The sequence below is a fragment of the Neoarthrinium moseri genome, assembly GCF_022829205.1.
Source record: "Neoarthrinium moseri strain CBS 164.80 chromosome Unknown scaffold12_Wmoseri_CBS_16480, whole genome shotgun sequence".
Taxonomy (NCBI): domain Eukaryota; kingdom Fungi; phylum Ascomycota; class Sordariomycetes; order Amphisphaeriales; family Apiosporaceae; genus Neoarthrinium; species Neoarthrinium moseri.
In genome coordinates, this window is record NW_026055126.1 from 292,449 (window position 1) to 315,369 (window position 22,921).

At 53.0% G+C, this 22,921-nt stretch overlaps 7 protein-coding genes across 7 annotated transcripts; 3 read left to right on the top strand and 4 right to left on the bottom strand.

Annotated features, from left to right (window-relative positions):
- Positions 1–881: 881 nt before the first annotated feature.
- On the top strand, positions 882–2,830 carry JN550_004448 (uncharacterized protein; the record flags this gene model as incomplete). The annotated part of the gene is made up of 2 exons (XM_049315964.1): positions 882–2,490; positions 2,547–2,830. 2 exons carry the CDS (start codon positions 882–884, stop codon positions 2,828–2,830), a joined length of 1,893 nt encoding a protein of 630 aa, XP_049173520.1.
- Positions 2,831–3,298: 468 nt separating this feature from the next.
- JN550_004449 (uncharacterized protein) lies at positions 3,299–5,770 on the bottom strand (the record flags this gene model as incomplete). Its single annotated transcript, XM_049315966.1, has 7 exons — positions 3,299–3,313; positions 3,369–3,784; positions 3,870–3,932; positions 3,988–4,306; positions 4,365–5,135; positions 5,193–5,245; positions 5,302–5,770. The coding sequence occupies 7 exons, from the start codon at positions 5,768–5,770 to the stop codon at positions 3,299–3,301; spliced, it is 2,106 nt and encodes a 701-aa protein (XP_049173521.1).
- A 7,345-nt stretch (positions 5,771–13,115) lies between these two features.
- Positions 13,116–14,055, top strand: JN550_004450 (uncharacterized protein; the record flags this gene model as incomplete). Its single annotated transcript, XM_049315967.1, has 4 exons — positions 13,116–13,161; positions 13,224–13,314; positions 13,370–13,817; positions 13,876–14,055. The coding sequence occupies 4 exons, from the start codon at positions 13,116–13,118 to the stop codon at positions 14,053–14,055; spliced, it is 765 nt and encodes a 254-aa protein (XP_049173522.1).
- A 106-nt stretch (positions 14,056–14,161) lies between these two features.
- JN550_004451 (uncharacterized protein) lies at positions 14,162–15,649 on the bottom strand (the record flags this gene model as incomplete). The annotated part of the gene is made up of 4 exons (XM_049315968.1): positions 14,162–14,802; positions 14,867–15,040; positions 15,103–15,427; positions 15,482–15,649. The coding sequence occupies 4 exons, from the start codon at positions 15,647–15,649 to the stop codon at positions 14,162–14,164; spliced, it is 1,308 nt and encodes a 435-aa protein (XP_049173523.1).
- A 1,086-nt stretch (positions 15,650–16,735) lies between these two features.
- JN550_004452 (uncharacterized protein) lies at positions 16,736–18,079 on the top strand (the record flags this gene model as incomplete). The annotated part of the gene is made up of 2 exons (XM_049315969.1): positions 16,736–17,668; positions 17,717–18,079. 2 exons carry the CDS (start codon positions 16,736–16,738, stop codon positions 18,077–18,079), a joined length of 1,296 nt encoding a protein of 431 aa, XP_049173524.1.
- A 206-nt stretch (positions 18,080–18,285) lies between these two features.
- Positions 18,286–19,681, bottom strand: JN550_004453 (uncharacterized protein; the record flags this gene model as incomplete). The annotated part of the gene is made up of 4 exons (XM_049315970.1): positions 18,286–18,326; positions 18,378–19,043; positions 19,094–19,435; positions 19,507–19,681. 4 exons carry the CDS (start codon positions 19,679–19,681, stop codon positions 18,286–18,288), a joined length of 1,224 nt encoding a protein of 407 aa, XP_049173525.1.
- Positions 19,682–21,189: 1,508 nt separating this feature from the next.
- Positions 21,190–22,803, bottom strand: JN550_004454 (uncharacterized protein; the record flags this gene model as incomplete). The annotated part of the gene is made up of 1 exon (XM_049315971.1): positions 21,190–22,803. The coding sequence occupies one exon, from the start codon at positions 22,801–22,803 to the stop codon at positions 21,190–21,192; it is 1,614 nt and encodes a 537-aa protein (XP_049173526.1).
- Between the last annotated feature and the right edge of the window lie 118 nt (positions 22,804–22,921).

A 22,921-nucleotide genomic window follows, 5' to 3' on the forward strand; every position in this document is an offset into this window, starting at 1 on the left:
GGCTGTGTGGATCATTGCATCTGGTCTTGAACCTCGTCCAAAGTTAGCAAACCTGGGGCGCAGGGCAGAATGGCCAGACGACGTTGGTGTTTGGAATCTGGTGGCGGACGGGCGGGGACGGGAGGCGTTCGACGGATTGCCAGGACGGGGCCCCCGACATGTGGCTCTGGGCCCTGGGCAGGCTGGGGGACCTCAGCTTTATCGATAACAGCCTTGCGGGGTCGGCGCCGCTCTGAAAGTTAACTCGGTGTGGGCAACCTCTAGGGGGCTAAGTGAGTCCATGGGGCGCCGGCGGGGCGCAGGGGGAACAGTCATTCGATACCTCACCCCGGGTTACTCACAGCCAGCCGAAACGTAAAGCTGAACATCTATGACTCGATGGTCTCGAGGCCATAGCCATTGCTCATACATCTAGGACGACGCGCCTATCCCTTGAAGAGGAACATATATATATACAACATCGGTTCAGTCACGCGCATCCGAGAAACAAGCCCCAACGTTCGCAATCTACCGATCTCAACTTCGCGCGCATCCATCCAGCCGTCTAGTCGCCGAGATCCCACGACGTCATCCCCTTGCGACGGTGTCCTCATCAGCAAACCGTCAGAGTGCAACCCGCCCACTGATCTGGAGTGCGAGTATTCTGTGCGTTGTCGACAGCGGAACGTCCCATCAACGAGGTAGAACCTCAATCGTCGGTTGAGTTCTCCGTGTCCTGGACTCTGTCGAGACATTGATTGCGATAGCTGCTGCGACGACATCGATAACTCCCGAAGCCCTGGGCGAACCGACAGACCCGTCTTGGGCGCATTACACCTGGCGGCGCCCTCTTCCGATACCCAATCAACAATCCCAATGATTTATCGAATACACCAATCAACATGAGCAAAACAATGAAACAGCTGCCGCACGAGCGGCGGAAAGGCGAGGCTGCGCTAAGCGATTTTGCCGACTTCGTCGAGAAGCAGCAGGCCCTGCGATATCCTAGCTCCAAGCCCGTCGGCTCCGAGGCCCCAGCCGTGGAGCACCACGAGGAGCTGGACATTCTCGATTCCCTAAATCTCGAGGACTCGGAGCCCGAGGTCCCGCTTCGCGACCTCTTCCTGGCCGAGGATGACGATAATATGACTAAACTGGTTCACGTGGTGGAGGACCGCTTGCGCGAGGGCCACGGCGAGGCCGTGTTCGATGTCGGGTTCGAGAACAGTGGCGACTCCATGCACCTGACGAAACCAGACTGGGAGAAGGCCCTGACCCGGTTAAAAGCAGCAGCCAAGTCACTGCGAGCTGACTGCGATGTTCTGCTGACCAAGAATATCGGCGGCGAGGTCGAGGCCGCGTCAGTTGCCACTGGGAAGGATAAAGATCAGGACTGCAGTGGCAAAGTGCTGATACGACAAGCTCCACCGACGGCAGAGAGTGTCATCGAGACCCGAATAGCCGTCGTTGGCAACGTCGACGCTGGAAAAAGTTCCATGCTTGGTGTCCTTGTCAAGGGTGACCTGGATGATGGACGAGGAAAAGCTCGAGTCAACCTGTTCCGTCACAAACATGAAGTTGAGACCGGCCGAACCAGCTCCGTCGGAATGGAGATCATGGGGTTTGACACCATGGGGAAAGTCATCACATCTGATACCCCCGGTCGCAAACTGTCCTGGGAGGAGATTGGCAAGCGTAGTGCCAAAGTAATCACCTTCACCGACCTGGCGGGACATGAGAAATACCTGCGGACTACTGTCTTCGGGTTGCTCTCCAGCAGCCCAAACTACTGTCTGCTCATGGTAGCTGCCAACAATGGCCTCATCGGAATGAGTAAAGAGCACCTGGGCATTGCCCTTGCTTTGAACGTCCCGGTCATGGTCGTCATCACAAAAATTGACATCTGCCCGCCCAACATTTTGGAGCAGACCATTCAGCAGATCACCAAAATCCTCAAATCGCCAGGAGCTCGCAAAATTCCCATCTTCATCCGCGACAGAGAAGAATGCATCAACACGGCGACTCAGTTCGTCAGCCAGAGGATTTGCCCAATCTTCCAAGTCTCCAACGTCACTGGCGAGAATCTAGACTTGGTGCGGACATTCTTGAATATCCTCCCGCATCACGGCCGCTACGACGCGGGTGCCGACTTTGAGTTCTCCGTCAATGACACCTTCTCCGTCCCTTTCGTCGGCACTGTTGTTAGTGGCATCATCAAGTCAGGAGTCATACATGCGGGAGACAACGTGTGGATCGGCCCGGACAGCAACGGGAATTTCGTTGCCACCAATGTCCGATCAATCCAGAGAAAACGAATAGACGTACCTGCTGCCTCGGCTGGTCAGTCTGCTAGTTTCGCGCTGAGAAAAGTGCGGCGCAAAGACGTGCGGAAAGGCATGGTCGTATTGCCGAAGGTTGAAGGGCAACCGCCACCAAAGGTGACCAGGGAGTTTGTCGCTGAAGTTCTCATTTTGTCCCACGCCACCACTATCAAAACAAAATATCAGGCCAGTAAGTACAGGAGCTCAGAGGAATATATGAGGCTGTTGGAACTAATGTCTTCATAGTGCTGCACGTCGGTCCTGTCGCGCAGACTTGTGCCATCATTGATATCGACAGGCCGTTCATCCGTACTGGCGATCGTGCAACAGTGGCATTCCGTTTCACTGCGCGTCCCGAGTACCTGGTCGAAGGCGACCGGCTGCTCTTCAGAGAGGGCCGTACCAAAGGGCTTGGCATCGTCAAGTCCGTAGGTTATGATCCCTCACAGCCGTTAATGGCCCGTAACACAGACGCTGGACAGGAGACTGAGAAAGTCGCACCGCCTGCTGAAGTCAAGGTTGGAGCATGAGTGGAAGTGTGAAAAAGTGTAGTAGCGGTATTGAAACAAAGCTGTAACCCGCAGGGGACACTGATGATCGAATATAGCGAATATCTGATTTCCCAACATGCTTATAAATAGCCGTGACATAAATTATATTATACCAGTCTGACTTTTCGTCCCATCTGTGCTACCCCTAGACTGGCAGGTCAAATCCTCGCTGTTTCTAGAATGACGTTGTGTATCTTCTGTTGGTACGTTCTTATAGTTCATTATCAAGCTAAACCTAGCGATTCTCAACGTTATGCTGTCTCAGTCAAGTCGCTTTGCTCACATTTCCTGCACTCCAGGTTTGACGATAATAACTAACGCAGTATCCCCTCCTCTCTCGCCAATCATTCATTACATGGACCTCTATATTAGGTAATACCACTAAGATTAAGCTTTAAATTGTTCATGCCATTTAGATAGTCCAATTCGTTAGTATGGAAACCCCATTCATGAGCTTGGTCCCTTGATTAGGCATTAGTAGCTGGCCTGTCAAGAAATGAGAGCGAAAATGACTCACGGATGTGCCACACATGGACAAGGTCCCGGAGCCACAACCTGCCGACCCTCCACATGTGGCTGCAACGCAGCCGCCGGGTACACCGTCCCCTGCATTGACCCGCGTCGGGTCTGTTGCGTACATCGCTGCTTCCAGGTAATGAGGGTGGGACCAAGGACCCTCGAGGACATGATTATAGCCCCAATGTCGGTATTTCCTCTCCCGGGGCCCGAGATCGCGACCCTTCTTGTTGGCGCGTTTGACGGCCTTGGCGTAGTTCTGCTCCAACCTGGACCTATAAAGTGCCCGCATATGCCGTGTCACCTTTCTCCGGGCCTCTGTCTCGTTCACTTTGACGGCGGCGTGCGTAGAGATGTGCGCAGATGTGGATGGTGGGTTGGCGTATGCTGCACCAGAGTCATACCAGGCTTGAGAGACTGCATATCCAAGATCAAAAGTCAGCGAAGAGTTCTGCCAGCCTCGGAGACACCATGCTTGGGCATTCGCCCAGTATCCACGTACTCTTTTCTGGTTTCGATGCATTGAAGGCAGCGCTAAATGCCGAGACGCGCCAGGCTCGGATGGCTGATGACTATTAGTTACTAGCAGCTCTGCGCTGAGGGGGTTCGGTCGAACATACTCTCACAATACCAACAAACACACTCCGAGTAAACCTCCTGATACATGGTCATGTAGGTGCTTGATGTCCACTCGAACGCCGCGGACAGCTTGTCTTCGTCCACCTTGTCCTGGTGGTCGGTGAAAGACCCCGTCTTGCTCCTGGCGTAGTTGTAGTAGTGCCGCGGGCTGAGCTGGTGCGTGTGCCACGCCAAGTCTACGTCCAACGTCGGCACAACGACCTGGTCTGGATTCTGGACCATGATCTGGAAGAACCGCCCGTACTTCCGTAAGAGCCGAGCCATCGACTGCGAGGCTTCCGGGCTGTGCAGCCAGTCAATCTGTCACCAAGTCAGCGCGAGGCTCTCCGCGAAGGGATCTGGATGTGGAATATCGGACCTTGTACATCTTCTGTGTGAATATGCCCTGCCGTAGGACGGCCCCGACCAGCTCCAAAGCAAAGGGGGATGAATTATCCCAATACCGACTCATCATCTTCCGGATCTGTTGCCTGGCGGCAGCGTTTGGCTTTCTGCCGCCATTTGTTCTCTTGAGTAGAGCTTGGTCCTTGATGGCTGTCTCGATAATGTCTTTGACCATACTCATGCTGGGACGCCTCTCATCTCCTGGCTTCAACAGGTCTACAACCTGCGCCAACACCCCTCTTCTCAGCAGCCTATTGGGGAAAAGTCTTGGGGAGTCGCTCCGAGATGCCTCTGTGGGCATCCCCGTCTTCGAATCTAGGATTGTGCCGGGTAGAGGCTGATCATTGTTAACAAGATCCTTGGCGTCATTCCTAAACTTGGATAACCTGTTGAGCTCGTGATCAATGATGATCCCACATCTCGGACACGGATGGTTGAGGTCACCATCGCCAAAACCCTTGCCGACAAGGTTGTTGGGCCTTGGAGGAGGGAATTTGGCATCGGGCCGCTCATGTTGGCTGCAAGTTGTCCAAGGGATGTCGACGACAGCTGAGCAGGCAGGGCACCGGATAGTTTTCACCATCGGATCGCTCGTGTTATACCATTCCAGGCCCGTTTTCTGGGTCCAGTTTGACTTACAGCTCTCCGAGGCAACGTAATGAGAGCTTGGGTCGATCATGTTGTCCAGGATGTGCAATGGTAGACCCGTTGTCCATAACGCCCTGTGCCCATACCGGAGGCAGTCCTTGATGATTACCGTCAGCATAAAGCTCTGCTCCTACGAGTCTGGGCTCCGACCCACCTCGAGGAATAGTCTCGGGTTCAACATATGGGCGTGCAGAACTAGCAGCACATCTGATCCGTGTAAGTAACGCAGATTCCAGCCACGCAGGACTGCGACAAATACATACCAAGTGGTGGCATGGCATCTTCGCTCCAGTTCATAGGTTCCCAGTTGGCCATAAAATTCAGATACCGAGTCCGGTCCTTTTCCATGTCCCTCTCGGTGAGAAACTGGCCGCCGAGTGTGTTCCACCATGCCTCATATCGATCTACAGCTCTTGCGACATAGAGAGCCCACCTCTTCTCGCGGATGATCGCCAGAGCCTTGTTTGGGTTGGTGGGAGTAGCGGGATAACTAGAGTCCCAAAGACCCCAGAGCCCGTCGGTATACCCGACGTCTTCCTTGAGATTGTGGAAAGTGAATAGAAGCTTCAAGTGGGCCAAGCAACTGTTGACTTCCGGGTGTTGTGGCGCCTCGCTCAATGAGAAGGTTGAGAAGCCCGAGTTCAGCCGCGATGGTCCCGCAAATGACTCTCGGTCGCTCACCGCATAGGCAGGGGGGCTGTTGGCAAAGTCTTTTCTCCCCCTACCTTGCATTTTGACGTTCCGATGGTGTTTAGCTTACTCAATTGCAGAAGGCATCTCAGCTTCATTATGTCACCCGAGTTTGTTTTAATCAAGATATGAAGCTATCTACTACTTCGTATTATGTTCTGCCTGCTCTGGAATCAAGGCACAGCCACTCGCTTGCTTAAATGTGTAAGACGAGTCTATTGGCGGACGGCCGAAGGATTCCTCGTGAAGAGCGCGTTGTCGTCAGGGATCAACCTGCTCCACCCAGGAATGGCGGGGCCAGAGCTATTAATACCACCCCTGCACCAAGGACCTCGAGTCGGTTCGAACGTAGAAGTTGTTCAACTACCACTCGATACGATGCTTGGCAGGACGTTCTTATCTTTGCCTTGTAGGGCCAGGTTACGGCAAGCCTAAAGTTCCATGGCCAACTGCATGTCTTCATTACTCGGGGCGCCTGCAGTTATAGCTTGGTTGCCATCGATGGCTCTAGAGAAGCTGCATGCCGCACCGTGAACGAGATATTTCTTTCGCCAAAATGCGAAGTTCAAATTATCGACTTGAGAGAGGAACATCATTTCTTTAACTGCTTGAAATAGGATGTGCCCATGTACTGCACAATTCTAGCGTTGGCCTCAGATTGTGCTGTATATCGACTTCAGTCCGGGTCACCATTGAGATTCCCGTTCAACTTACATAGTTACGTAGGTACTTATACTGTTTCGATTGCACCCTAGGCGTTAACCTTGTTATACTTCACTACACGCTGAATGACTAAGTAACTAAAGTGCCTGTTTTGCAAACACCCTGGATCCTTGATCGTAGTGCCCGCCCCACGCTATACATGTGCACAGACGAAAATCCAACATACGTCCACGCCGAGAATATGTGGTCAACCGGTGAGAGAGCGATATGGACAAGCAGTACGCCCTCGCTAATGCCGCCGCTCTATACACATACAAAGTCATTGTCTCGGATCTAGCCCCAGCGCACGTAGCTCGTGTCTGGTGCCCACATAGAGCAGCGTAGATCCGCAATCTCAACAACAATCACCCGGAAACATCCGAGACCGGCTGGCCCAATGGTAGGGCGTCAGATTTCGGCGTATTGTTTGTTTATCTCTGAAGATTGTGGGTTCGAATCCTACGTCGGTCGTTGCATTTTTGCTGTTAATGCCAATCTCATGCCATGAACTCTGGGCCTTGCAGCCGCTTGCGTAGGGTTGCCGGAGATCTCATTCCGGCTTTAGGTGTCGAGTAGGCCGATACAAGTTCATACAATCTATAAGGAACTCTACTGACATTGGTGCAAGAGAGAACAAGAGCCGTGGTAGGTTCTAATAGCCATGATCAGTTCGTGTTGGTAAGGCTATGCTGATGAGTATTATACTCTCGCAGAGCTCAACGTGAAGGGGATGGTTTAGTAATCCTTAAGGTTGGATATGCGGTTCCAGTAGCGTCGGGCCTGCTCAAGTGTGTGGCTTCAATATGGACGCGGCACGAGAACCTAAGGGCTGTGCGGCGAGCATTTCTGGAACCAGCTTATACTGTGAGAAAATCTTTGGACCACTCAGGTGGAGTTGAATTGCCGCTGGTGCGCCGTTGGAAACTTTTCCCAGCTTCTCATGGCCAACGTGGGTCGGCGACGAGAGGGCGCCCCGTCCCGGTTTGATCCAACAGCAGTATCGTATCCAACCAAGAACAGGTCAGTCAAGCGCAAGTTCATTAAAGTGCAGCGAGTAAGAAACTCGCGCTGTGAAATTGTACTATGTAGAATGAAGGACAAGTGCGACTTCATAGCAGTGGGCGGTTGTATCGTTAAGACTTAGTTCACTCTCCTTGGGCTGCGCATGATAAATAACAAGCACGTATTCTTCCACGGCTAACAGCATTCAATCATGTAGTTTTACCAAACCCGCTGACTGGAACTCATTAACGGAATTGATAATGGTAATATGAAAAACCATTTGGTGATTTGGGTATCGTCAATTACTCCTCCCTTCATCTAGGCAACCTGCAGGTCACCTTGCTATACAATACAATGCTATAACTATGTCATGACGTGAGATGCGGTTGGGATCTACTTTGACTCCTTCTTCGCATTGTCAATGATCTCCTGCGCCTTTTTGGACTTGCCCTCGAGCACCTGCTTCAGTTCGTTCATTGTCTCCTTGACAAGCTTCTCGCCCTCGTCACCATGCTTCTCCGCCACTTCCTTCATCTGCTGCAGCTTGGAAAGAATCTCGCTACCGTTGGGGATCATGTCGAAGTACTGCTCAAGCCCAGAACCTGAGGTGAGTTGCGAGCCCTTTGACTTGGTCTTCTTGACAGCCTTGTTGATGTAGTCCTCGAAGCTGCCAGTCTCACCCGACTCCACTGCCTTCTTTGCCTGCTGGAAAAGCTCCTGGACGTTGCCCTGCTTCAGGTCGTCGGCATTCTTCTCGACCAGCTCCTTGACCTTGGGGTTCTTGTCCAACAAAGGCTTGGCTTGCTCAAGACCCTTCTTCCAAGCCTCGTCTCCGAGCTTTTTGACTTGCTCGACCTTCTCTTGGATGAGTTTGCGAGCTTTGTCGAAGTTGGCGGCGGTGAGGCCACCACCGAGAACGTCTCGGACCTGCTGCCAGGTCTCGTCAACCTGCTTCTTGGCCTCAGGACCGTACTGGTCGCCCATGCGCTTGAGCTGATCGATGCTTCCACCAAACTTCTCCTTCAGCTCTGGGTGGTTGTCGAGAACGTCGGTCAAGGCATCGCTCGCGAGGCTGCCAACCTTCTTGGAGAGGTCTGCCAAGACTTCAGCAGCCTTGGAAGCGGTCTCAATGCTAAGACCCGACTTGGAAAGGTCCTGGAACTGCTTGTAGGCATCGTTGACCAGTTGATCAGCCTCCTCGCGGTGGTTCTTGCGAACCGTCTCAATATCCTTGAAGGCAGCGTCGACGTACTGGCGACCGCCGGGCACCCAGGCAACATACGAGTAGCAGAATTGCTTGATGGAGTTGATTGTCTGGTCCGCATCTGGGGTGGATTGCTGGAGCTTTTGAGCGGCTTCCTTGTACTTGTTATTTGCCTCTTTGACGGTCTTGTTGACAGTGCGAGACATGCGCCCAGACGGGCTGAAGTAGTAGACGCCATAGAGCAACGACGCGGCAGCCACGCCGCCTGCAACACCAGATGCAATGTGAGAACTGCCGGACGGGCCAGTACTGGCCGAAGATGATGAGGTGGTGGACTGGAACCGTGGCTGCGAGCGCGGGACTCTCGCGGGACGAGCTGCAGCTCTAGGCACACCCGAGCGGGCAACTGATCTGACAGGCAACATTGTGCGAGGAATGAACTGTGAGTGTGAAGACTGTGTTCGTGGCTTCTCGACAGGGGGATGAAGGATGGCGTCGGGGTGGTTCGTGTGATGATGAGAGGTGTATGTTACGAGGACAGGAATTGCGACGATGGAGAGCCGGGAAGGTAAAGAGTTAAGAATCTCCCATCCACTCAAACCACGCTTGTACTTTGCAAGCTTCCGAGACACAAACGGGAAGCCATCGAACTGTCGTCATTCCTACGACGCCCCAATTCAATGGAGCTTAGTTAGCTGTCTGCCAGTGACGTAGAATGATGCACACTATTACGAGACCGACCAGAGGCCAATGCAGGAACGGCCCGTAAGACGCCGTGCCTTGGAGAATTTGGAGAATTGGGGTAGATATTGCGGGGCTGATGGGCGGCGCATCAGAAGGGGCCAGAAGGCCGCCAGGGGCGCTGCGACCGCCGGGGGACCAAAACCTCCGCGCTGTTGGGGAAACCTTGTCACAGCCTGAGTGCCCTGTTCTGCTTGGCCTCCCTGGGCTTCCCGGGCGTCCTTGGCCCCCGAGCCAGACCTTTGGGTACTCTCACGACCTCGCCAAAGTCTTGCGTTGGCATTGTGACGGGATTTCTCTATCTGTCCCAAACGCCATGTACCTGCCTTTCCCGGGTGCTGTTGTTATATCACCTGCTTTCCCACCGAGAAGAGACTTCACCGTCCAGATGCCTAAGAGCTTCCCCGGCGTGCGCTTGTGAGGATGCTCCCAACCTCGGAGAAGAGCTGCTTCTGTGACTTTCAAAGGCGACCAAACCCGACGCGTCTCAATCTGAAGCCCCCCAGTAAAGACAGCCGCTAAACCGAAGTCTCCCTCTTGGTCTCGTCTCCGTCCACTGCAACCTGCGGAGTCGCTGCTTCTTCTCCGTCGAGGCTGAGCCGAGCGCTGTCTTCCCAGGCCATGCCTTGCTCCCGGATCAACTTCTGGTTCCTAGTCGGCCAAAACTTGCAAATGATGGTGTAGGCTGCAAATGAGGTGCAGAACGACAGTAGCCATCCCATGTAGAACAGATCATTGCCGGCCTGGTTGACACCTGTTGCGCCTAGAGACGCGGCAAATCCTGGAAACGGTAGTGCGATACCCGCGAGATAAGCAATCACGGCTTGCACGTTCCACCCGCGGTGGTATCGGTAGTGCACGTTCGTCTTCCCGGGGTTGAATAGCCAAGCCGTCATGATGTTTCCTCGGCACAGGATGAAGTCTAGCAGCCTTTTGTTAGCTTTCCAGAACGCGCTCCACACAACCGAGTATACTTACACTCGGAAATCATAATAGCTACAACACTAGCCATGAACAGCCCATAGCCTGAGAGGAAGGTGGTAAAGATTTCAGCCGACGCCAGAATCTTCCATGGTACGATGGCGAACCCGAGGAGCTGAGCAATGAAGAACCCGCGCTTCATGTCAATGTACCGCGGCCAGAGCAGGGCTGCGTCTGAACCAAACGAAATCATGTTTGCCGCAATATTGGTACCCAGAATGCTGCAGGTCCAACAGAAGGCGGCCAGGAAAAGCGCAAATCGAGCCCCAGACCCATTGTGATGATCTTGAATTGCATCTAGTAGATCCCATGGATTCCTAATTCATGATTAGCACTGTGGCAAGTCAAAGGATACTTAAGTGTCCTCACCAAAGCTCAAGACCCCACTTGCCATTGATACCGGCCGTGGCCAGAATACCAAAAGCAGCCGAGAGTGTTACGGCCAGTGGCTGTATCAACTGCGAAATGTCAGCAGATGTGACATAAAAGTGGTATGCGGTAAACTGACGAGTTGAGAAAAGATAGATGCATTTGGTGTTTTACTCCATCGAGCTATATCAGGCTGGTTCGTGATCAATGTCGCAGTATTTCTGCACAATGTCAGCAGCAATCACAAAAGAAGGCTTTCGATACCATGACTTACCCCATACCACTGTTTATGCCGTGCATGATAGCCCAGCCAAGGCCACCCTTGACGCTGACTTGCGGTAGAGTGTGATTTACCTTGCCGTCTGATTCAATCATACAGTATATGAAGACACCAGCGACTGCGGGGAGCATGATGAAACCTTTGAACCAGAAAAACCTTACCAGCTGGTAGGGACGGAAGAAGCAGAACACAAGGTGTATCAACCAGAACAGGAAGAATGCGAGCATGCCCTTGGTCGTAATACCAGCAGACTCAGGGATGTGATTCGGGATGTTCTTGTAAGCATCACCGAAGATCGCGCGAAGCATGTTGCCAACGTGCCCGGACCCCGAATAGACTTTTGAGACGTCAGTACGGACCGCCCTGGCGCACATGCAAAATGTATTCACTTACGTTGAATCCCGTACCACACTGCAGCTAGAACCGCGCGAGCACCTACAAAGTAGTAGCTGCCGTACATGCCGAACACGGCGCGGCTGATAGCTGGATAGCCGAGATGATACTTGGATGCCGCACGCGAGTTGAAGGCCATGGCCACCGAGGCGATGGTCTGAGACACAAATATGACGACGATAGCCTGCCACCAGCTCAGGCCGATTCCGACCATTGTCTGTTGGGTTGAGGGAGACTGATCAGCTATCGCCCGTGCCTCGAACCTAGTGGCCGAACGCGCTTACCGAGCCCAGAGTCCAATTTCCAAAGGACACGCCGAAGTAGAAGAGACAGTACGTCTTGAAGCCCCATGCTACAATCGCCATGGTCAGGCCCACTGTGCTGAAGAACACCTCTGCCTCGCAAGATCATGACTTACTTCTTTTCTCCGGCGGCGTCGGCTCGAGGTCTTGAGGAGGTCAGCATCTACTGATCCAGGATGATGGCGGACACCAACCTTCGTTGATCCAGTCTGGGTCGGCATCGATATAGCCAGATTCACCCTGGGCAAGACTGTTGCGAACCTGAAGAGCCTGCTTCAAGTTGGGCCAGCTCGAACAGGCGGTTACCACAGAGGCCTTCGCCTCACCCACCCTCGACCGAGTCGACTGTGCAAGCTTGCCGCTCATCGTGGACTGCTTATTGAGGTTATCTGCGACGCGACAGGGGAATCAAGCTCGACCGCAGTTTCAGACTTTATCGACCGGCAACGGAAAACCATTCGGGGCAGTAATTCAGTATTTCACAACCTCCATCTGTGTATCTCGGATTTTCCCGAGGTTGCGTAATAGTCCAGTTGGTGTCGGCTTTACTGGGTACTAGTGGAGCTGTCTCGTGGTCGTTCGGTAGTTGGATTGGCCAACCATGGTCTCACTAAATCTTCAACGGCCTGGTTGTTAGACCCTGAATCCGCCGTTGGTGGGGTATACCATCGACTGTCAAACTGTGAATGCGGGCTACCCGCTTTTCACTGGTAGGTTTGCAAGATTCTTCGAGTCGAGGCTTGCCAATTTTTTCCGTGGATAAAGAGCACACACGGATAAGGACTCAGGGAAACCCACTACCTGACGGCGCCGAGACTTTTCTTCTCTGTCTGGACTCGTGTAGAGCGGTCGTAGTTGGGGGGATGGTTATGCCCAGGAGTGTACGAGACTCCACACATCTTGAATTCGAACAAAAAGCATCTGGCTGTTGCAGTTCGGTCATTGTGTTCGGGAGTATAAAAGTTCCGTATCAGTCAGTCTAATTAGATTGAAGAAGACACTTAGTTTTCTTCTTGGGCATGGAGCGGTCTTTTATTAGAACAGCCTTACTCAAATAAGCAGCTTGCAGCATACAGTTCCACTTCCCCCGCATCTCACAAGATAACAGTAGTGATATCTCACTCATCCATCCCTCTTGACAACGTGATTACTCTTTACTGTAGGATTGACAGGAAATCATCTCAAACCACCGAGCCTGCACCCTTAGACTATCATACGATGGCGATCATTTCTTCCGACGATGTGCAAAGCATTTCTGCATCGGCAGACGAGCTAAATAGTGGCATGTACAGCCCAGAGACACTTGTGAAGGTATTGAACGCGATGAACCAGGATGGGCTGGTAGTTTTAAAGGGTGTTATACCCATCGATGTGATCGATAAACTAAATGCGAGGATGTGCGATGATGCAAACATGAGAATAGCGGACCCGACACAAGGTTACAACCATGGGGTCAAGTGTGAGGGACCAATCCATTCCTCATTCGACCGACTACTTGCAGCCACTGACTTGGGTCGCCAGCAAACATCCTGCAAAGACCACCAATCACCGAGTCTGAATACTTGAGCAAGGATATATACTTCAATCCTTTTCTACTGCAGCTGGCAAATGCGTGAGACTCCTTGTTGCCTCAAGTGAAACTCTTCGCCATCTAAACAGTATCCCAGTTACCTCGGGCATAGACCAGTCTGGAATTGGCTCACTGCCAATACAGCGCTGTCGAACACCGGTGGCATCCGCCAACCCGCACACAAGGACAGCCGCTATGACCACCCCCTATTCCTCTATTACTTCATTGCCAACATCCCATTGTGTGATTTCAGCATTGAGAATGGGGCTACTGAGTTCTGGCTGGGATCGCACGCCCACACGACATCGCGAGATCAGCGCATGCCTGCAAGCCCAGAAGACATCGCGCCGTACCCAGGGGGGAGCATGGACGACCCACTACCAGCCATCTCGGAGGAGGCGAAGGAGCGACGCATGGAAATTCGGCCGCCAATACAGCCCTGCTGCCGCCGAGGAGACATCATGGTACGGGACCTGAGGACTTGGCATGCTGGCATGCCTAACTCCAGCACGGCTCACCGGGTAATGCTGGGCTTGGGATATCAGGTAAGTCAATGACCCCAGAAGACTTCAGATGTAGTCGCCTGGACTGATGAGTTCTCAGAGCCCCTATCATGGGAACCGCACGATGCATGTCCATCTTCCTACGTCCCAGAAACACTTCTTCCAGGGGAACTCTGGCGATATGGTAGAAGTACGTGCCAAATGGTACGACGACGAGGATGAGCTGGCGAAGACAAAGGATGACACAGATTTCCAAACACGGCCAGGCTATGTGGCATAAGTGAAGGTCAGCATGACATCGAGCCATCGATGAAGAGAATGTTTCCTTTCGGGTTTATTTGCGAGGGATAAGGCCTTCTAATTTTATATATTCTATCGCTTTAAATCTAGAACAGCGTTCCATCCCCGTCGATAGGTAAAGGGCTAGACTTGGTATCTGGTCGAAGCTTGGCGGCCAGCTCCCGACCGCCCAGCCAAGTACCTGCCTCCAGCATCTGGGCAATCGTAAGTGTGACTCCTTGCTTCTCAAAGTGCGCAGATACCAGTTTGTGTAGTTCGTCCAGCAGCGCTACCGTCATGGCTCGCCACTCCACGATGGTGTCCCCGGTAGCCGGGAATAGGGGGACGTCATGACCCGATGCTTGCTGGCCTACTTTGAGAACCTCGGGCTTCAACGTGAGGGCACCCAGATCGTAGAACAGTCCTCCATTGCGGTATTCGGGAAGCCCCGTTCCCAGGTTGCCGTTCACTACTTTGAAACCGAGCACGCGAACGAATGGTATGGTAAGCGAATATCCGAGCCATTGCGTGAGCTTATGGAAAGGCACAATAGTAGCTACTTCTTTCTCGTTACCATCTTTCTTAGCTTTGTCGGCGAGGACCTTCAGTGGCCAGGCATCTCCAATAGGGTTGCCTGCGACAGAAGGACGGTTCTTTGGCCAGGATGGAATCAAGACCTTCTGAAGGACCGACCACAGCGATTCGTAGTCGAGTGTGTTGGCATCCTTCGCCGTTTTCGTCAAGTAATCTGCCCGGTATTAGTACACATGCTACTCGGGGGGATGTCAACCTTGATGGCAACATGAACGTACCAACCATGCTGCCAGGTCTCCCCTCTGGCCCAAATATCTCAGGAAGCTTCAAAAGCGAGGTTCCGACCTTGTTTAGAAGATCAACGCGCGAGGATACACCGACCATTGGGTTCTCGGAGCTTGTCTGGAAATGATGACTGAAGACATCGTCCTTGAGAGACTGCATCGCGACAGCTGTGAGATGGAACGTAAGCAACCATGACATGAAACATGCATTCAGGATCCGGGTTCTTTACCATTGACGCTGTGGGCGGCTGCACCGGGGCCGCTGAAGACCCCAGAGGTGAACATATGGAGTGATGCAATAGCGGTACCCTCGCTCCGACCATACACCAGGCCGGTTCCGGGCTCGGTAAACTTCCACACGTCACCGGCACCGGCGTCCACCAGTACGGACACGAAGAACAGGTCGATCAGGCGACGAGTCCGCTCAAGCTTGTCAGCACCTTCGGACTCCCATTTCTCCAGCAGCGGTGCGACGCGGGCCACTCCGCCGACGTCGAAATGCTGCCAGCGGCCATGAGGAGGGATCTCCGAGAACCTGTCAGGTCCGAAATCTCGCTACAGTCCAGTGTTAGCTACAGGCTAGCGACGATTCATCACAAGAGAATTTACGTTGATAATCCCTATGACGAAGTCCGCCACGGCTGGCAGTCGATCTTCATGGTACTCGAAGCTGTTCAGAGACCCCTCTTTTGCAGCTTGCAGGACCAGCTGAGCCCGCTCACGGACAGCCTGAAGGCTTAGAAGGTATGCAATGTCGGAGTTCGTGGTGTCTGCCATCGTTCCTATTGTGCTGCTATGGATGTGATGCTTGAAGCAAGTTGTGATGAAGATAACAGCGTGTCGGGCAGTCTGCGCAGGCTGTCCCGGACCGCCGCTGGTTACCGGTCATCGCCGTTAGCCGGCCGGAATGTGCCAAGCACTACGCCGATGTGTTATGACACATGTCTATCGTGGACCATGATAAGAAACCACGAGATACAGAGAGTCATCCATTGGTATAGGACTATAAATGCAGACTTCAACTACAAACTTGGCCTATAGCCTCAGTAAACGAGCGTTGCTTAGTTGGACAGCATTTGCCGAGTCGCTACTTGGATTAGGGAGGGTCACCTTGACTGGGCAGGATGTACAGGCGGGCCTACCCTACCTGGTACACTGCCCCACAGTCGGCTCATTACCAGTCGGGGTATTGAGAACACGGATATAACGAAGAAGTTGAGCATGCAATTACGACGAATGACCTGGAGGAGGATACGAACCGAGGCGACCCGGCGGCCGTCTCTGCCAAGCTGTTTTATCAGATCCGAAGTCGGTAATGACTGGATCTCTGACGAGCGATTTTTTATCAGATGGACCTAAACCCCCCTGGTAACCCACCAACCCACCCTTGGCAGTCCACATAAAGTTATCAGATCCGGCTCTTGCATGGCCCGCCAAGCATCCCCATGGCAAAATACCTGCCGTCTCCAGAAGACGAGCGCCGAGTGGTCGTCGGCCTGCAGTAGTCGCGAAAACTCTGATCCCCGACAGGCATGCCGCTCTGGATCTTGGTCCAATGTGGAAATTGCGTCGTCCATCGGGGTACTTCGAGGTACAAGGCTTAGGAGATGGCGACGTTTGGGCAGGTCTCTTGGACCCTCGTCGGTCGACTTGTGACGTGATGAGATCCCGCGATGCAGGGACCGGTGGCCGACGCTGGCGAGGTGATGCGACATCACTCCACTAGAGCTTGTGAAGCTCGTCGGCTGGGCTCGCGGAAACTTTTCGCAACTCGGTCTGAGGCCAGTGAGATTGTTTTCCTCTGTGTAGCAATTGCTTCGGTCAACGTAGAGCTTCGTTGCTTGTCCACAAATCGTAATCATCATGCCTTTCCCAGCAGAGAACGAGCCGGTGCTTAAGCTACCTCACCCATACCTGACACCTTATGTCTTGGTGAAATCATCTAAAACCTCCAAGGCCGGAGCTCAATTGCTCCAAGCCCAGCCCCAAGCAGCAGGCAATGGCAAGGCTCCTTCTGAACCTCTCCACAGCACATCGCTCTTCTTCACCGAGCCGGCAGACTTGAAATCAAGCGAGAGGCCGGCTGAGTCCAACAACACCCCATGGGGAAGAGCTCGCCGATCGCCCTCCTCCACGTTTACTTGGGATGGCACATCAGCACCTACCCTCGCGCAAGCATGGCTTCTTGTCTATGTCCTGTTCACGATCAGGCCACAGATGGAGTATTGCCGTTTGACACTGGACGGCTCCGGAAAGGAGAAGCTCGCGACCCAGCTCAAGTCGGTCTTGTTGGCCATTGACCACCCTACTGAATCGGAAGCTGTGGATGAGTTGCTGCTCTTGCGGAGCACCTTCTGGCAAGGCGCCGGATCTCCATTCGGACCTCGCACCGCATGGATCCCTGAGGACGATGGGGTCGAGATGAGCAAGCCGCTCTCGTCCTATCCATTGACACCCTACGAGAACAAAATGACCAACGAGCCGCCGAGCATTCTGACCTGGCATCCTCGACGACCGGCCAAGCCCCGCCCCGGATCAGTCATCTACAGTCGCTGGATCCCCCATCTCAAGGAAAACTTCTCCATGGTGGCCCTCGATTACCAGAACGAAGAACATCTGCGTCTGTTCCATGAGTGGCAGAACGATCCACGTGTGGCACAGGGTTGGAACGAAACGGGAACACTGGAACAACACCGGGAGTACCTGCGTAAGCAGCACGTCGATCCGCACCAGGTCACGATTCTGGCAAGATTTGACGATACCTTCTTCGCATATTTCGAAGTATACTGGGCCAAGGTTGGTAAACTCCAATACTCCTGAGATTTCGACGCTAACAGGAAACAGGAGGACCGATTGGGTGCTTACTACAGTGCTGGCGACTTCGACCGCGGTCGGCACTCGCTCGTCGGCGACGTTCGATTCCGCGGAGCTCACCGTGTGACGGCGTGGTGGTCAAGTCTCATGCACTACCTGTTCCTCGACGACCCGCGCACCATGTTCGTCGTTGGAGAGCCGAAGTATACGAATAGCTCGGTGTTGGGTTACGATTTCATCCACGGTTTTGGTCTGGACAAGTTCGTCGATCTTCCGCACAAGCGCTCCGCATTCGTGCGATGCTCGAGGGAAAGGTTCTTCCAACTCTCGCCCTTGGCCGAGAGCGAGAAGGCAGTTGGTGGAACCCATGTTGGGCTGCTGCCCAAGTTGTAGTTTCGTGATTGAGACTGAATACTTGTAACGAGGAGTAATTGAATTTGTTTGATACGTTATATATTTTGGTGTCTTCATAACTCATCACAGCCGCACTGCGTAAGCATGTAAGCTGTAGATATGTATTCTCATGTATTCTCAAATGATATAATTCTAAACCGTTTTCCATCAATGCCCATAACTCCTCATATAATTTCGCCATCACATTAAGCAGGGTTTCCGCCCAGGCGAAGGTGATCCCAACAGACTAGTAGAAGTTAGTTACCGGCAACTATTGCTCCAGGCGGGAAGAACCTACTTCTGAATCCTAAATCCTCCTCGAAAAATGAGTGCATCACCTGCTTGCCGGAGTTCATTCCCTCGGGACCATACGATACAGCCTTCTTGCCTACAGCAAGGCCGATCATGGGCGGTATCTCGTCAATCTCGTTAAACTTGATGTCCTTGCCCTCCATCTCGTGCATCATCATTTGGTGGATGTTGAGACCGGCGTACTTGCCCTCGTGCATGGCACCACCACAACGCTTGATGCCTGACCAGTTAATCAAGTCGCCAACGGCAAAGTGGCGTTCCGCGTTAGGGATTTCCTTGCTGGAAAGCTGCAGCGAAGGCAGAATGTTCACTAGCCCCTCCTCATTGAGCGCCTCCTTGGGCAAAAAGTCTGTTGATGGCACACTCTTGGAGATAGCCATGACTACCACGCTTGCCAACATTTTATGGCCGTTCTCAAACTCGACCTCGTACGCGTCTTGGCCTGCGGCATTCTTGATCGGTGTGCTCTTCACCAGCCTATGCTCCATAAGAAGATCAACACCAGACTCACGGACGAGGTCCAAGGCGCAGTCCTTAACCATGTCCGGGAGCGGCTCCGACGAGAGAAGTTTCGCTCTCGAGTGCGCCAGAGTAACCTTTACATTGGGCTGGACCGTCTTGAGCTCCGCAGCCATCTCGATACCAACGGCGCCTAGATACTGTCAGCAATGCCATGATGTCATGGTGCTGAGGTCTTCTTACCTCCACCGACAACAAGCACAGGGTCAGCACTGCTTGTCACAGCATCAATATGCCTGTTTACCTCGGTGAGGTAGGTCTTCCTGCTGAGTGCTTGGGGTACGACGGGCCATACCCTCCGCAAGCCGGTCGCGCCGATGAAGAAGTCGTAGGACTCGGTACGTTCGGAGTTGTTGCTGGATTCGCGAATGGTGGCAGTCTTTGAGGTAGGATCAACCTTTGTCACGCTGCCATGGACGATTTGGACGTCGGGCCTTTGGAGGATCTTGACATCCTTGTATTCTACCCAGGCCTTCTCAGCGTACTTCTTATCAGCAAGGGCCAACGGCGAGCCGATCACATGGTCTATAGTGAGCACCGAAATTAGTCCATTGCTGTTAGGGCCAGGCAGGTCCGGGTGGCGTGTGGCAACCTACAGAAGCCATCCCGCTCATCAACAATGGTGATAGCGACATGCACGGGTTTCTCGGGAACACTGTCACATCTATCAAGCAGATGGATGGCCGCCGACAGACCAGAATAGCAACCGCCAGCAATGAATACTCGCCAAGGGTTCGCCTCATTGCGGGCAGCATCAGTGTGGGACGTCATTTTGCGTGCAAGGGGCTTTGTGGGCTGATGGAGAGAAATGCAAGACGGGATCTGAGAACGGTTCCTTGCCAGTGTGAGAGATGAGTTTGGGAAACCAGGAACGGGAAATAGCCTAGGGAAGAAGAAGTAGATATTACTGAGCAGGGGATTCACACGTAGAAAGGACATTATCGGACCGTGCCATTGGGTCTTCGGGACCCGGATTCCTGGGCAAGCAGGTGGAAGCATAACCCTGCACTACGTCGACGTCTCCATGGAGCCAAACCCCGCGAGCCACGGACGCCAATCCTCATAATTTCCAGAAGGAGGCCGCAACTTCCGCTGTGGTTATACCCCAGCTTGCCCGGCATCGGGCTCTGGCGAAAGGCACGCCTCTGCTCGAGCAAACCCTACGAGGCCACAAGGGCGAAAAGCACCGGCTCGAAATGCCCTCGTAAACATGGAGAACGATGATCCATCGCGCACCAGAGACACAATTGTCTGACACGTAACGCTTATCAGATTGGGAGGGGTACTCCGCTTCGGACTTGTTGGGCGGATGATGAACGGTGAGGTGCTGCCTTTGCATTTGCCCGAGATGTGGGGAGTAGAAATTAGTCTCGTCACCAATTATCAATCGCATCTAATCAATCTCGTCAGTCTACAGGGGTGTTTGAGTACCAAAACGGCTCTATCCCTGCTATAGGCATAATGAATGCTACCTGAATATCGCCCACTTAGCGGGGCTACTATCACCCGCCAGGCTGCCCAGGTGCCAAGCAGGGCCAGAGAGCTCGCTGGAGGTAAGCGCTACTACCAAAATTAGTGGTCCGTGTCGAGCCCTAAATCATGGCTCACCGGACGATCCGACACGAGGCAAAGACAGGTAAGTATCTGGCACACGAAACGGAAAGACACGGTGATTTGTTAAAGTGAAGTCGTCGAAGATAGACATTGGTGGGTGCATAGGCCATAGAAATGCTCACGCGAGCTTGTCTTCGGAGTTACAGCTTTCGGGCAGCATATGGAACCGCCTTACAGATACCTCGGTGGAAAATGAACCGATATTGACTGTTCGCTATTATTCAAAACCGTCCACAAACCAAGAGGCTATAAGTTTTAACAGTGGGACTGAATCACAGTTTCCAGGCGACGTTCCTGTAGCAGGATGTCAAATAAGTCATACCGGTCTATTTGTTGCCAAATGTACTCCCTCGTAAGAATGATGCTATCAGGAAATTGGAAGGAATAAGATATGATGCGCCGCAAAAACCCTTCGTTAAATCTTCGTCCGAACAAAGGTTCAAGATGTAAATACCAGAATACCATCCTATGCCATGCCAATGAGTAGATCAAATGTTAAAAACCAATGCGACATCGACCTTCTGTTATGAGACTCGTGATATCGTGACGAGTCCCCTGCGTACACTGTACCACGGCTGTGTTCCCAGAATCTGAAAAGTTCACGACGAGGCAACTTGACCCAATGTGGGGTTCTTTCTCGCCGTGACTTCAACTCATGAGGTTTTCTACCCATGAGGTTCGGAAAACAGACCTGAGCTCTCCACTTCGACATGCTCAACCGCATGCTTCCGAGGTACCCAGAAGGACTGCACGATCCCGACGACAGCGATCCCAGCGCAGCTGAACCAAGCTGCAGCCGAGCCGCCCGCACTATAGATAATGCCAACAATCGGAGGGCTGAGGGTCCTGGCCAGACAACAAGCAGCCATGGCCAGACCGTTTACCTTGCCTAGGACCAGCGGGGACGGCGTGGCATTTTTGAGCAGTATCAGGGCACACGGCCCAACAATAATTCCATAAAAGCTCTGCAGAATCATGGATAGGTAGATGCCGGGAGACACGAGGCCGTCGGGAAACGCGGATAGGAAGGGGTTGAGCAAGTAAGCCGTGGGGTAAAGGAGGATCATTAGGAGAAACGACTTCCAAACCCCGACATGATCGATGAATATTGGAAATATAACACCCTGGATGAATAGACCAATGATACCGTTCACAGCCAAGTAAATTCCAACGTCGTGGACCGTGAAACCCAAGCCACCCCACAGGTCGAGTTGGCCCCTCGGCGCCATCGGCCGGTCAAGAAGGTGTGTGGGCAAAAGTGTGCAAAATGCCATCTGATGATATGAGAAGATCACTAGCGCGATTGTTATCATGATGATGGTGAAGTTGAATGTCCGGCCTTTGAAACTCTGGTTAGTCGGCGTCCGAGTAGGGGGACCCGGGCGGACGTCTGCAGGCAGCTTGATCGAATGCACCGTGCCAAACGAAGATCTCCTCAAGTCGAAGTTCGCTTCGAGAGGTAAAGGAAGGCTCTCTTCAATGAACGGTGGCCTCTCGCTAGCGGCGCTTTGCCTGACATCTCTCCTGCGCGGGCCACGAAGCGGCGTTGTTTCGTCTGTGGCCTCATCGTCCTCGACGGCATGATCATCATCAACGCGCATATGCCGTGGATTGGTTTCCTCGAGGAACAAGATTCCCTGGAGAATGGCAAGCACAATGACTGCCACGGAGACCAGGTTAGGCAATAGGTAAGGATACTTGCCAAACAGTCCATCGGCTGGGAACACCGAGGGATAGAACCGTGCAGGTTGAGCGAGGAAGCCTCCCATTGCCGACCCGACGATACCGCCAAGGGTCCATACGAAGGGCTGCGTAGCATAAGCTTTTGGCTCGTGTTCGGGGACTTTGACCATTTCAGCAACCATCGTCTGCATCACGGAGACGTTGCCGTTCAGGGCACCGCCGATGAACCTCGCCAAGAGCGCCACCCAGTAGGACTGTGCAAGGCCAAAGATTAAGCTGGAGATGGCGACGCCAACAAGACCAAACAAGACTACAGGCTTCCGTCCATAGTGGTCTGAAAGTATACCCCAACCCATGGCGGTTATAGCCTCGGCGACTGCATAGGCCGAGACCAGCAGGCCGGCATAGAATGAGGCATCTGTATCATCGCCATCATGAAGATCTTGCACCATTACATAAGTGTATGCAAGAATCGAGTTGAAAGCGATTGGCTCTGAAAAGCGACATATTGCTGCAGTCTTGTCAGTAAGATGGCGGTCAGGGTCGACTTCAGTTGCACGAACCAAGGACTGTGAGCTGGACAGTAGGAAAAGCATTGGGATCTTTCGGTTTTGTCTGTGAAGGCATACTCCACCGTGTCGTCGAATAGCTCCCGGATATACAGTTCCCCTTCGGCAGCTTGAACAATGGCAGGCTGAAAAGTCTCTTGACCCA